The 14,136-nt window shown below is 33.6% G+C and overlaps 1 protein-coding gene across 1 annotated transcript; it reads right to left on the bottom strand.

Annotated features, from left to right (window-relative positions):
- Window positions 1-499: 499 nt before the first annotated feature.
- On the bottom strand, window positions 500-12,540 carry LOC139867817 ((6-4)DNA photolyase-like). The gene is made up of 7 exons (XM_071856168.1): window positions 12,262-12,540; window positions 11,730-11,801; window positions 1,577-1,648; window positions 1,237-1,350; window positions 1,020-1,107; window positions 836-931; window positions 500-747 (listed from the first exon to the last, which is right to left on the bottom strand). Exons 1-7 carry the CDS (start codon window positions 12,538-12,540, stop codon window positions 563-565), a joined length of 906 nt encoding a protein of 301 aa, XP_071712269.1. The 3' UTR covers window positions 500-562.
- Window positions 12,541-14,136: the final 1,596 nt, after the last annotated feature.

Raw genomic sequence — 14,136 nt, 5'->3', positions numbered from 1 at the left:
CCCCACGCACCGATACCCCACCCTTGGAGGTGTGGCCGGCTGCCACATCGGCTGAGACGCCGTGGCCATACCACCACTACAAGAAGTCTTATAAGAATAAGGTAGCCAGTCTTGTCTGCTTCTGTTTTCATTTTTTTTTAATAGCAAAAGATTTTCTTCCGATTTCATTACATTAATATATTGTTCATTACGTTAACTAGAACACGGAATACCATCTATTACAGCATGTACTATTACGATTATTTCGTGATTGGTAAGCATCGCTCACTCAGTTTGGAAACCTACTGAAAAACACCAACTTTGGTATAAAGACAACAAAAACATCTAAAATAACAAAATTACAGTAGATGATATTAGTAAACTATTATCATTGACATTTAAAATAACAGGTTGTGTATATCTAGCAATTAGCAAAATAATAATACAGCTACAACATTCCTACATGTTTAGTCTAAACTTCTTGATCATGTTAACTACATGTTTAATCAAATGAGTGAATTCAAGTGAGGATGCATAATAAATAATGTGAGCCAAGTTGATCGAACCCACGAGCCAAGGTTCATCAAATCAGCTTTTGTTTTAGTCTCTTTGAAGCGGTCCCTTGACTTTGGTCAGCATTTTCCACCAATTGTCTCCTTAAATTTTGCATATCTTCATCTGTCACCACACCATTTGTTACCTTGTTCAACTTGTAAGCTGCAGCTAACTTTGTCTTACATTCTTTGCTCGCAATTTCATGAGAAATTACTGAAAAATCAGTCAATTAAGGCATCAAATAAGATAGATTATAAAGTAATTCATGATCAGAATATAGAAGATTGAAGATTGCACTCACTGGGATTTGGATAGTCTTTTCCAATAATACAGTTTGCTTTTGTTTGAACGCTTAATGGAGCTGTCCATGGCTCGTAAATATACTCCTTGGGCATATCTGCACCATTGTAACTTGTAAAATGACTACAAACTTTTGTACTATAGAATAGTATTGGCTAAAACTAGCGAATTGAGTAAAAACACACCTTTTAGAACAGGAAGAAAGTGTCTGATGTATGCACCAGTAGGATCATATTTCTTCCCAAATGTGATTGGCGAATATATACGATGATACTAACCAAAAAATAAGAAAAAAGATGTTAAGAGTCATATTTGAGTGTCTTGTATCATTAGTTATATAAATATAACTTTAATCTTTTATTGATAAATTAATAGAATAATAGAGGCAGAGTAATCAATCACCTGGTAGAAAAATGCAGAGCAGGAGAGCCATAACCAATTTCCATTATTAATCGCCCAATCTGAATCTACAAGAAGCCTTTCAAAAACATCGCGTCCTTTTTCCCAATGAACAAACTTCATAAAAATAGAGGCTCACTGTTAGAAAAATGACTTGAACTTAAGGGTTATATGGTAATTTGAGTCGGTTTCGAAAAAGAAAAAGTGTTCAGCTTAGGATTAGTATTTTGAGTATGTTTAGTATTAGGATCCAACTAGTTTGTTCTAACATTAGTGATGATTAGTTTTTAAAACTTTGTACCTTTAAATCTGATTTGCAATTTGAATAAATTCATACACATACCAAATCTCCGCGAGTTAGAAAACAAGCAACAGAATGTCGTGCCAAATGATGAATCCAACCCCATTTACGAAGCTACATAAAAACAATATATATCAATCAATATGAAAATTACTTACTAGATCATAGCTTTTACAGTTAATGATGGTTTCCACTGGTTTCCAGCCTAATCTTTCTAGATGTTCAAAGTAAGACATCTTTGAACAACTCATGAAGAAGAAGCAAACTTGAACACGATGACGGCCGCCAACTTCCGCCAACCTTCCTCGTTCACACCTATCTACTGCTATAAGATCTTAGCTATAAATAGAGGTACAAACCTCAGTTGTAAATCATCCCAAAATCACTCAGAGAAGTGTAATCACAACCTAGATAGTGTGTGTGAGTTTGAGAGTTTTTTGTTTTAGAGTTTTGTAAATACTCGTGTAATCTATTCTTGTGAGTAATAGAGTTATTTTCTCTCAAATTTATATCTCCCAACGTCCAGACGATCCTCTCTTCCTAACAAGTGGTATCAAGAGCTTGGTTAGAGACGTTGGTTGAGTTTTTGGGTCTTCTACAGTTTCCTCAAAATCTAACTTTGAGTGTACCATTGGATTCGTCTCGTCGAACCGAGTCCAACGCAAAAAACGGTGACTTAAACGGAGTTATAACGAGCCCAGAAAACGCGGTCAAAGTTTGGTCAACTCGCCGGAGAAGACGACCGGTGCCGGAATTTTTTGGCCGGAGAAGAAAGTCCTGTAGCAATTCACTGTAGCAGCTGGCGGCACTGTAGCAAGTCCCTGTAGCAAGTACTATAGCAGTACTGTAGCGATTCTGAAATTTTACAATTTGGTCCCTGAAATTTTTAGAATTTCATTTTTGGTCCCTGAAGTTTAAAACAAATTATAATTTTGCCCCGTAAGTGAAATTTGAGCCGCGAAGTGTCTATTTCACCATTTTCAATCGTTCCGGACGTAACGGTGATATCTGTTTTCTAAAATTCAACCCCGTCAGTGTTGAAAAATCAATTGTAAGGTGATAATGTCCACAAAAGAGTCAACATCATCTTCCGGAGCTATGATTATGCTCACAGCCACAAACTACACGCTGTGGAAACCTCGGATGGAAGATCTCCTCAGCTGTAAAGATTTGTTCGATCCTATTGAATTGAAGGGTATAAACCCTGATTCCGTCAAAGAGATAGATTGGAAGAAATCAAACCGAAAAACTATTGGTCAGATCCGTCAATGGATTGATCATATTGTCTTCCACCATGTTGCACAAGAGACAGACGCATATGTCCTCTGGAAAAAGTTGGAGGACATGTACCAGGCCAAGACTGCTCGGAATAAAGCCCTGCTGATGAGGCGTTTAGTCAACATGAAGCTCAAAACTGGAACTTCAGTTGCCGAGCATACCTGATGATGTAGCGTGAGGGTACGAAATAGTATTATTTTTAATACAAAATACTACAAAATATGACACAAGTTTTATTAATTTACGGATGGGATATACCTAAACCTTGCTACAACACTATAGGCAGTGTACCTAATCGTAGAGTAGTGTAGTTTTTAGTAAGTCCGGTTCGTTCCACAGGGAGCTGGTGATACTTACTATATTTTTAACTATAATTATACAAAATATATATAATTATATAAGTAGTAATATTATTATAAAAGGGGGGTTTTACCGTTTAATGACCGGTTTGTCGATTCTATATTTTAAGCGTAAAGATAAATGACGATAATTAAAGTGCGTAAAATAATGACAATAAATAAAATGACAGTAAATAAAATTGCGAGTAATAAAATGACAGTAAATAAAGATACGATGAGAAATATAATAAAAGAATTATGCTTATTTAAACTTCCATAATCATGATGTTTGACGTGTTGATTTTAATTAATTGTCCAATGGGTTAATTGTCCTTTGTCCTGGATTATTTGAAACCTATGTGGTTTTTGTCCAAAATAGTTCACCGGTCATAAATATAAAGTGCGAGTGTCCCCGTCAAATTACCCTTATACCCGAAGTCAAATATTCCAACTAATTAAGGATTTAAACTGTGACGCAGTTATCACTTCTGTCAACAATTACACCAGTTATCACTGTATGTAATCTACCCCTGTTTTGATTAGATATGAATATTAATTTACCCACTTGATCAGTTTGAATAATCAATTACCCAACCCGAATAATTAATTAAATGATTATAATAGATTCCATATGAACGTCACTAAATAGGACAACCATAATCATTATTAATTATTAGAATAATTAATTTGAAGATAGGTTCGACAGACTCCAATGAGTTGTCACTCAATTAGACAATACCCCCCATCTATTAATAGTCAATAGTCCAATTTCCACAAGTGTCGCTCTTTTGCCCAAACCCCAATTATGGTACAAAGCCCAATTACCCAATTTTAGTAATTAGCCCAACATCATGATTACTTCGTTTTAAATAAGCATAATAATAACTTAGTTACGATACATTAATGTAAAAAGGTTGAACATAACTTACAATGATTAAAAATAGCGTAGCGTTACACGGACAGAATTTCGACTTACACACTCAAACGATCTCTATCATAAATCTTATTATTATCATAATTTAAAATTAAAATTAAGATTATTGTTATATCTTATTAAGTTAACATTATGATAGAGATATAGAATATAGATATTGATAATTGATATTGATAAATAAGAAAAAGATAGAAAAAGGTGTGTTTTTACATTACGATTACAAAGCCTTTTATAGGCGAATTTAGAAATTGAATTTTCACTTATGACCCCTGAACTATGCTCAATTAACAACTTTTTATTATTTAATATTATTCTTATTATGAATTATTTAAATATTATATTTTATTCTTGTGCATAGTTGACTCGTAATTTTTACACCGTTGCGTCGAGCGTTGAGAGTTGACTCTGGTCCCGGTTCCGGATTTTCGAACGTCCTTGCGTACAATTTTATATTTTGTACTTTGCGTTTTGTAACTTGTACTCTTGTCATTTTTAGACGTTCCTCATCAATAATTTGAACCTTTTTGATTGTATCTTGTACTTTTGAGCTTTTTGGACCTTTGTGTCTTCAATTCGTCGTTTTCGCCTTTTGTCTTCGCACTTATTTAAAATAAACGAATATTACTTGAAAATGGAACAATTGCAACTAAAATCTTGTCTTTCTTGGGGGATTTTGCTATGAAATATATGTTCCTTTTTAGCCTTATCAATATCCCCACACTTGAGCGTTGCTTGTCCTCAAGCAATACAGTCTTGAAATAATATAATACATCACACGAATCACTTCTTTATTCTTCACACTTTGTACATCAGTGATTTTGATAGAGCGGTATAAACAATGATAGTAACGATATGGTTAAAGGTGGGTGTGTCATCCACAGTTGCCTTGGGTTTAGGACAACGACACTTGCAATCAAATAGCCGATTTACTTTCGGTTTCCAAAGCAAAGTGCACATTTGAAAGGCGGTTTACAGTCCCACATGACTATAAAAATTTAGATCCTTTAAGGAAATTGGATCTTTATGAAAACATTTGATCTTTTGAAAATTCAAGCTAGATTTTACCCTAGACAAGTTTTCTGATTTGATCCATCATCGGTGTTGCAAAATATATTTGTGGATCAATATTTTGGCTAAAACTTTTAGGTTCGTGTAATCCACTGCTATCCCGGTATCGAATAGCACACATCCAGTTTACTTGTTCCGTATATTACCTTTCGGTAAACTACCGTCCGGTTGTAAAGGAAAGCGATGAACAAGAAACTGTTAAGGCAATGTCCCGTGACATGCAGATGATTATGGTCTTTTAACGTGTCGGATGCTAGAACTATCCTTGGTAGGAGCGATAGTAAAGATCATCCTATGATTTTTCGGTCTGGTACAAGGTCCTGTCTCCGACCATGCTATGCAACCACCGTTCTTACGGTTGACACCCGATTTGGTTCAGGTGACCTAATGAATTCCAGGTGAATTCCTAGGATTTTACGTTCAATGGTAATGAACGCATTGAAAATGGGTTTTCAGAAAACAAATCAGTTTGTATTTTTGATCAAAATATTTTCTCGTTCAAGCTCGAGTTTAGATATCATTGAATTCCATGAGTTTGAATTCTCAATCTTTAAGGTCAATCTCAAGGATTGAGTAATATCAGTCTTAAAAGCTGATTTTTAATCTTTAAGGAGATTATCCTTTCTGGGGATCTGATTCATTAGTCTTATCAAGCTAATTTGCACGGTGCCTCCCCATTGTACGAGATAAATCCTTCTCATGGTTAGGATAAATCTGACCACTTGGCGACCCTGTTTGATGCTGAGGTCCGTGGATTTCCTGCTGATTTTAGAGATGACTTTTCTAGATTTTTCGTCAACCTACAGCTGGTCTGGACGACAACTTCTTGACCTAAATCAAGAAGCGCGTGTCTTTTTCGGAAGACTTTACTTCCTTTTAATGATGGAATTGATTCATCGTGTAGATCCATCTTTCTTTCAAAAGTATTATAGTAAATCGGGTAAAACTGATTAGTATTATCCAAAACAAAAGTACCTGCAATAATCTTGTACAAAAATATGTGATAGATAGTTTTTAATTGAATAACTTGGTACATTCTCCCCACACTTAGTTTCTTTCTTTGCCTTTTTATTCTCCTTTATTCCATTTTAAATGAATTCAAGCATTTTAGGTTGTTTCTCAATTTATGTCCTTTCCGATAATTTCGGTATTATCACCTAGTTTTCACCGTTCATAAATATGTATAAACATGATTTTGACTTCATTTAATTGAAAATTTTTCAAATTTTCACAAAATTTGGCAAATAAACCAAGTATAAACCTGAGAGAATTTATAACCCTTCCCCACACTTAAGATCATGCAATGCCCACATTTGCATGAAATCAGACTATAATTTAAATTCATGAGGGTGATTAGCGTAGAAAAGTGATTAAAAATACCGAGTTTGTAATTACAAAGCTCGTCGAATGATAGATGGCGCCTCATCGTTCATTCCTTCATTTGTTATATCATATTTGTTGTTTTGCGTCTTGTCGTCAAAATTAGTACCTTTTGCTGAACTTTAATGACAGTCTTTGAAAGTGCGTTGTTTTACCCTGTTTTGTACATAAGATAAAATACAAACATATATATATATATATATATTTTTGAAGTTTGGTTTATAACCCCACTTTTCAAAAATTTATAAAGTATAATATTTTTGGCATACTTTAAATCAATAAAATTAAAAATAATGATAACAAAATTTGTCGCCCCGCCCTCGGGTAAAGTAATTTCGACTTAATGACCTAGTCTTCAACTCACGACGAATTTTAGAAATCATTTTTTCAACTTAATGAATTAAAGTAAATTTTGTTTTTAAAAACTTAAATTAAAATGCATATTAATTTCATAAAAAACCTACAAAACAAAAATTCAGAATGGAGGGAGAAAACTAGTTCTTTAGTGTCTGCTAGCGGAAAAGACCAATCGGATTCCATTCTCGGAACTACACGAGAACAGAACAAATAACTTTAGACAGCATTATCTTTTTAGAACATTCGAATCTCCCCACACTTAGGTAGCTGTGGTGTTGAAATTGTGATTAACTTCATTGTCAATTTCTCTTGGTCCATAATCAACTTGCCTATCTGTGACTTTTTCTTTAAGCCAGTGCCCGGCTTCTTCCGTAATATCCCATAATTCAACTAGCTTCGCCCTTTCTTTAGGCGACAGATTGGATACTAACCGGTTACATAACTTAAAGTTCCCCTTACTTCTAGCATCAATAGCCCGTTTAAAAAGTTTCTTCATTGAACTGTTAATAACGGGGTCATCTAATTTCGTATCAACAACGGGGTCCTTTGTTATTGGGTTATCATTAGGTGTTACTTCATTTTTCCCACACTTAGGCGTTTCATTATTGCTAAGCACTGCCGTTGGAGTTGGTAAAACAACATGGTTATTACCAATCGTTTTTATTGGTTCAACGGTTTTGGTTGGTGGAGGTTTAGATTTTCGAATCATAAAGGTGATCGATTTGTCACCACTTTTAAGTGTCATTCTTCCATTTCCTACATCAAATAACGCCCCGGTGAACGCAAAGAATGGCCGACCTAAAATTAGAGGAATGTTTGGGTCCTCTTCTATGTCAATGACAATAAATTCGACTAGAAAGGTTAAATTGCCTACTTGAACGGGTAGGTTGTCAGCAATTCCAACTAGGTGCTTAATGGTTTGATCAAAGAGTCGAACACTCATATCCGTTGGACTTAACTTACCTACACCTAATCTCTTATATAAGGAAAGAGGCATAACACTTACACTTGCACCTAAATCTGCTAGTGCATCATACATGACACAATCACTAAGTAGACAAGGAACAATAAATTCACCCGGATCACCTACCCTAGGTGGAGGATTTGGTGGAACTGTCTTCACCGGGTTTACTTCTACTGTTTTTGTTTCTTGCACTTTTTTATTCTTCTTCTTCTTCTTTCCAGAGGTATCACAAACTTTATTACCTATTACTTGCTCATACTCAACTCCTTTTCTTGGAAACGGGATGGGTGGTCTGTATGGTGCCACCACTGGCTTTACATACTCGGGTGGTGGTGGTGGTGTAACTTCTTCATTGTTACTTACATCTAAAACTTTCCCATCTTCTGGTATTGGTTTTTCAGAATTTGTTGATATCATGTTAACATTTTCATTCCGAGGATTTACTTCATTATTACTCGGTAGCTTTCCTTGTTCCCTTTCACTCATCAATCTAACAAGAGTACCTACTTGTTTTTCTAGATTCAAAATGGAAGCTTGTTGAGTTCTAAATGACTGCTCAAACCTCTCATTCGTTTGGGTTTGAGTTTCAATAAATTGTGTTTGAGATTCAACTAGCTTAAATACCACTTCTTCCAGATTTGACTTCTTCTCGTCGGTTTGTTGTGGTGGTTTATACAAGCCAGGTCTTTGTTGATTGAAAGTGTTGTTTTGAGTTGGTTGGTTATTCGGACCTTGTTGGTTATACGAGTTATTGTCGGGTCCTTTTGGATTGTAAAGAATGTTTTGATTTCGATTGAAGTTTGGCCTTGGCGGTTGATAATTATTCTGATAACTATTTTCCAGCCTTTGGTTCATGTAGACAACATTCTCACGTTGTTCCATCGTTTGTTCAATGTGACAGTCTTTCATTAAGTGTGGTCCACCGCATTGCTCACAACTGATTCGTATTGCGTGAATATCTTTATTCATCTTTTCCATTCGTCTTTCAAAAGCATCTATTTTTGCGGAAACGGAATCAAAGTCATGGCTAGAATCGGCTCTAGCCGCTTTAGATGAACGAAAAATATCTTTTTCTTGATGCCACTCATGAGAGTGGGAGGCTGTGTTATCAATAATTTTGTAAGCTTCAGTTGCGGTTTTCTTCATAATGGAACCACCAGCTGTTATGTCGATGTCTTTTCGTGTAGCAACGTTGACACCTTGGTAGAATATTTGTACTATTTGATAAGTGTCTAAACCGTGTTGAGGACATCCTCTCAACAACTTTCCAAATCTTGTCCACGCCTCATATAGAGTTTCATTTGGCTTTTGCGCAAACGTAACAATTTCTCCTTGAAGTCTCACGGCTTTGGATGCCGGAAAGAATTGTTTAAGAAATTTTTCAACTAAAACATCCCATGTGTCAATCGCCCCTTCAGGTAACGATTCTAACCAATCTTTGGCTTCTCCCTTTAAAGTCCAGGGAAACAACATGAGATAGATCTGCTCATCTTCCACTTCTCGGATTTTGAATAGTGTACAAATTCTTTTAAACGTACGAAGGTGTTCGTTAGGATCTTCATTCGGTGCACCACTGAATTGGCATTGGTTAGTTACCATGTGTAGAATTTGTCCTTTGATTTCATAATCTGGCGCATTAACTTCTGGCTTAATAATGGCGTGACCTTGGCCCGTGCGTGTGGCTCTCATTCGATCTTCCATACTTAGAGGTTCCGTTACTTCCATAATTGAATTTGTTGAATACGAATCACTAGAGGATTCTGATTTAATGGTTTGTGGCTCAGGAGGAATAATTAGTGGTTCAGGATCTTGGAATTGTCCTTGAATATGCTCCGGGTTCTTAATTGTGAAGTCGGGTTCAAAAGATGGATTATCGGAAATTTGAGTTGGAGTTCTTGTTCGACTAGATGACGATTCTAAAGAAAAATCAACGGCGACAATATTTGCTAGATGTCTTGATCGAGTTACAGGTGGTGAACGTATGAAAGGTGGTGAACGTTTTGCTCGGTGCATTCACAGAATATCCTATTAGTTATAAAAATAAGAAAAACTTATATAAGTTGTCCAATCAATAGACTTTTCTGATTTTGCCCACGTTTCGAATAGCCAAAAGATGCAGCAGAGGGGCAGGATTCGTTTGGTCTCAATATAATTGAATACTGTTTGGCTCCAATAACCCGGTCCACGTACAAATCCAACTATTACTACGAACCAGAAAATTTTGATGTCTATCAATTTAACCACTTAAAATAAATTTTCGTAATTTTAAGAAATTTAGAGAAAAAGTAGAAAAAAATCTAAGTCCTAAAAACTAGAATGGCGAGAAATAAGAAAGAAAAAGATTGCGCGTCGAAAAAGGTCGAAAAATAAAAAGGTCGAAAAATAGGCGTCGAAAAATAAAAATAAGAAAGTAGTGCGAAATACGGCGTCGTATAATTCTAAAGCACCTAAAACTTAATCTAAGGAATAAGCACTTAAGGGATTTTACGGCAAAGCCCAAAAATTCTAGAAGTAAAAATAACTATGGCAAAACTAAACTTAATACTAAAATTTGCGACTATAGTCTAAAAATCTAAAGGTAATAAAACTAAAAAAAACAATTTTTTTTTTATAGACAAAATCTTAAAAAATATATATTTTTTTTTAACAATTTTTTTTTTTTTACGTTTTTTTTTTTTTTTTTTACGTTTTTTGTTTTTTTTTTAGGTTTTTTTTTTTTTAAGTTTTTTTTTTTTTTTTTTACTTTTTTTTTTTAAAAAAAACGAATTTTTTTTCTAAAAAAAACGTTTTTTTTTTTACAATTTTTTTTTTTTTTTTTTTAAAAATGATTTTTTTTACAAATTAATACTTTTTTTTATAATTATTATTTTTTTTTTCAAAACTTTTTTTTTTAATTCATTTACTATTCATGAATAGTAAATAAAAAGAAATTAATTAATTTACTATTCACATGAAAGCGACATGATAGAAATTATTAATTACAATTTACATAATATACCCCTGAAGTATTTAATAAATACGACTTTTTAAAATTTTTACTATTCAAAATATATTCTAAAATATTATGATAGAAATTATGAATAGTGAACTTCATGAGGTTCACAAACTTACATCAAACTTTTATTTTTTTTAAAAATTCAACCCCAAACTTTATAATAGTTAATTTTATACCTTTTATAAACTTACCACAAATGAATAGTGAGCTTCATGAGTTTCACAAATTTACATCAAACTTTTATTTTTTTTAAATTCAACCCCAAGCTTTATAATAGTTAACTTTATACCTTTTATAAACTTACCATAAACTTCTCAAATTTTATAACTTAACCATAAAACATCTCATTCATTATAAATCGACCACATGATTTTTACTATATAACAACTATTCATTATTATTATTATTATTATTGCTATTAAATCACATAAATTTTCTATTAACTGTTTTATTGTTATTATATATATATATACATCCATATATTATATAAATAGTTTTTCCGATTTTATTACATAGTTTTTACCATTAGTTGATGTACGTCTCACTTTATTGATTGAGCATTTGGGTCTTCTCTCGACAAGACGAAAACTAAAACAAAAAATGATGAATAATTACTTTCACGCTTATTACAAATCAATCACATAACTATTTTGGGTCGTTCCTCGACAAAACGAAAAATAAAACAAAAAAGATGACACATAGTTACTTTTCCAATAATTAGCTATGTAATTAATGTTAATCAAGGGTGAAGAACCGGCGCAACGCCAGATCGTCCAACTAGTTATATATCATTAGTTATTATATAACATAACATACTCGTATAATAAAGGTAGAGTATTACATTTTGTCAATGGCTTAGTATATAGGACAGTATATTTTACCTTGACTTTACTATCTAAAGCTTGATAATATGGCTCTGTATCAAACTCATAGCACAACCTTTTGATGTCCCACTGCAAACAATACAACGTATCGTCACGTCACAAGATTTATCAGGATAGTACAAATCGCAACAACTTTGTTTACAAAACGTATCACAATCACAATGTTATAAATCATATCGAGGCTACAGAATCACCCCGTTTACCCGCAAACGTGTCAAAAATCATACCAACTGCAGATTGTTTATTGAAACTTCAATTTTTACTCGTATTATTATTATTATGATATGATATTCATTAAAAAATAAAAATATTACTAAAAAATCAAACTTTTTATAAAATTTAGAACAACCCACCTTTCAATAAATTCAAAAAGTGGATAACAAAAAAATAATTTTTCACCTCTAAAAATTATTTACTCCCACCGCATTTATAACATGTGCAAGTTGAGTGTATGATTACAACACTTTTAGCAATTGTTTAATTAAAAAAAAAAGAAAATTATCAGTTTAAATGTACAGGAAATCACTACCTCTTTTAAACAACGAATCACGACATCGCTAGGTTCACCGTGTAAGACCAACAACCGTGAACCAAGTTTCTTTAAATTCGAATCCAGATCCACTAAACTTTCAAGCAAGAACCGGATACGGTTCAACCCAGCAAGTTTAGAACCGGGTGAGAATGCAGTCGGGTCGGGTTTCATGTAATGCGGATCAATGACAAAAAGCGGGTAAACATGGGTAGAATTTTTAACAGCGTACTCAAGTGCTGGATTGTCGTGGATCCGAAGACCTTTCCTGAACCACATCAGCGAGTTCGACCCGGATATCATTTCGGGTATTTTCTGGACTGATGACACTTGACTACTTGAGAGAGAAAGAGAGAAACGGGTCAAGGTTTTGGGAGAAATCGGATACAGTCGCATTTACTATTTATTATTATTTTTTTTTCTTTCTAAGAAATGCTGAAAAGGAGTTTGTATAGAAATGGAGGGAGATGTGACACGATGACCTTTTTAAAACCGCTTTTTTAAACCGTAAATACAATTACAATAATGATTAATGAGGTAGTTGTTGATTAATATTTTAATTTAAACGTTTAAAATAACACTAGACATAAATAAAACCTCCAAAACTTTTATCTTGCATAGTAACCCTTTAGCTTTCATTCTATACATTTTGACCACAAAACTATAGTCCCACATTATTTCAAAACAACCTGAAACAAACACTACTTGGACACACCACAAGTCACAAGCAAAGCCCCGGGCAATGTATAGGATTAGATACTCTGGTAGTCCATGCCGTAAATGATGAGTGTTCGCCCTTAGTCCATGCGGGTCAGCTAACGCGTGAAACACTCCGCCTGGGAGTATTTAAAGCTTGACATTTCAGTTACTTTCTTAATAGATTTCTGACCCGTTAGTGATAAAGCATCAAGTCGACCCATTCATAAGTTACTTTATAATTTCGTTAATTAAGGTTTTAAAGACTGGGATCCTCTCCCGTAACTCGACTTATAAAGTTATATTATGTATAACACTAAAAAATAATGAAAAAAAAAAAAAAAAAAAACTAAATAGAATAAACTAGTTGTGGAGCCCTCGCTTCGCGCCGGGGGCTCTGTTTTGAATGCGAGTTAAAAAAAAAATCTTGATCTATTTTGTAAAAAAGAATTTTTTTCGACATAACATTGAAGGGTTGTTCCTTTTGTGAAAGTTGCTGCTTTTAGCGTTCGGGTTTTTATTTAAAAAAAAAAGTTAGTAAAGTGGGGGTTCGATTTGTATTTTAATAAAAGGTAGTGGGTTAAGTTTGTGAAATTTGAAAAAACTTTACGTATAAAGTGGGGGTTCGATTTGTATTTTAATAAAAGTTAGGGGGTTAAGTTTGTGAAAACTGAATATTAGTAAAAAACAAAAAAAAAAAAAAGTTAGTAAAGTGGGGGTTCGATTTGTATTTTAATAAAAGTTAGGGGGTTAAGCTTGTGAAATTTTGGGAAAAATATACGTATAAAGTGAGGGGTTCGATTTGTATAAAGTGGGGGTTCGATTTGAAAAAACTTTACGTATAAAGTGGGGGTTCGATTTGTATTTTAATAAAAGTTAGGGGGTTAAGTTTGTGAAAACTGAATATTAGTAAAAAACAAAAAAAAAAGTTAGTAAAGTGGGGGTTCGATTTGTATTTTAATAAAAGTTAGGGGGTTAAGCTTGTGAAATTTTGGGAAAAATATACGTATAAAGTGAGGGGTTCGATTTGTATGTTAATGAAAGTTAAGAGGTTAAGTTTAGATAAAGTGAAAGAAGTTAAGGGGTTAAGTTTGGATAAAGTGGGGAAATGAATAGTACTCTTCATTTCCACTATAATGATGAGTCCTCTTTCTAGGTTGATTCCTCGGACAAACTATT

This window comes from Rutidosis leptorrhynchoides, chromosome 9 (genome assembly GCF_046630445.1).
Source record: "Rutidosis leptorrhynchoides isolate AG116_Rl617_1_P2 chromosome 9, CSIRO_AGI_Rlap_v1, whole genome shotgun sequence".
In the NCBI taxonomy this organism is placed as follows: domain Eukaryota; kingdom Viridiplantae; phylum Streptophyta; class Magnoliopsida; order Asterales; family Asteraceae; genus Rutidosis; species Rutidosis leptorrhynchoides.
This window is presented reverse-complemented; position numbering and strand designations above follow the sequence as displayed.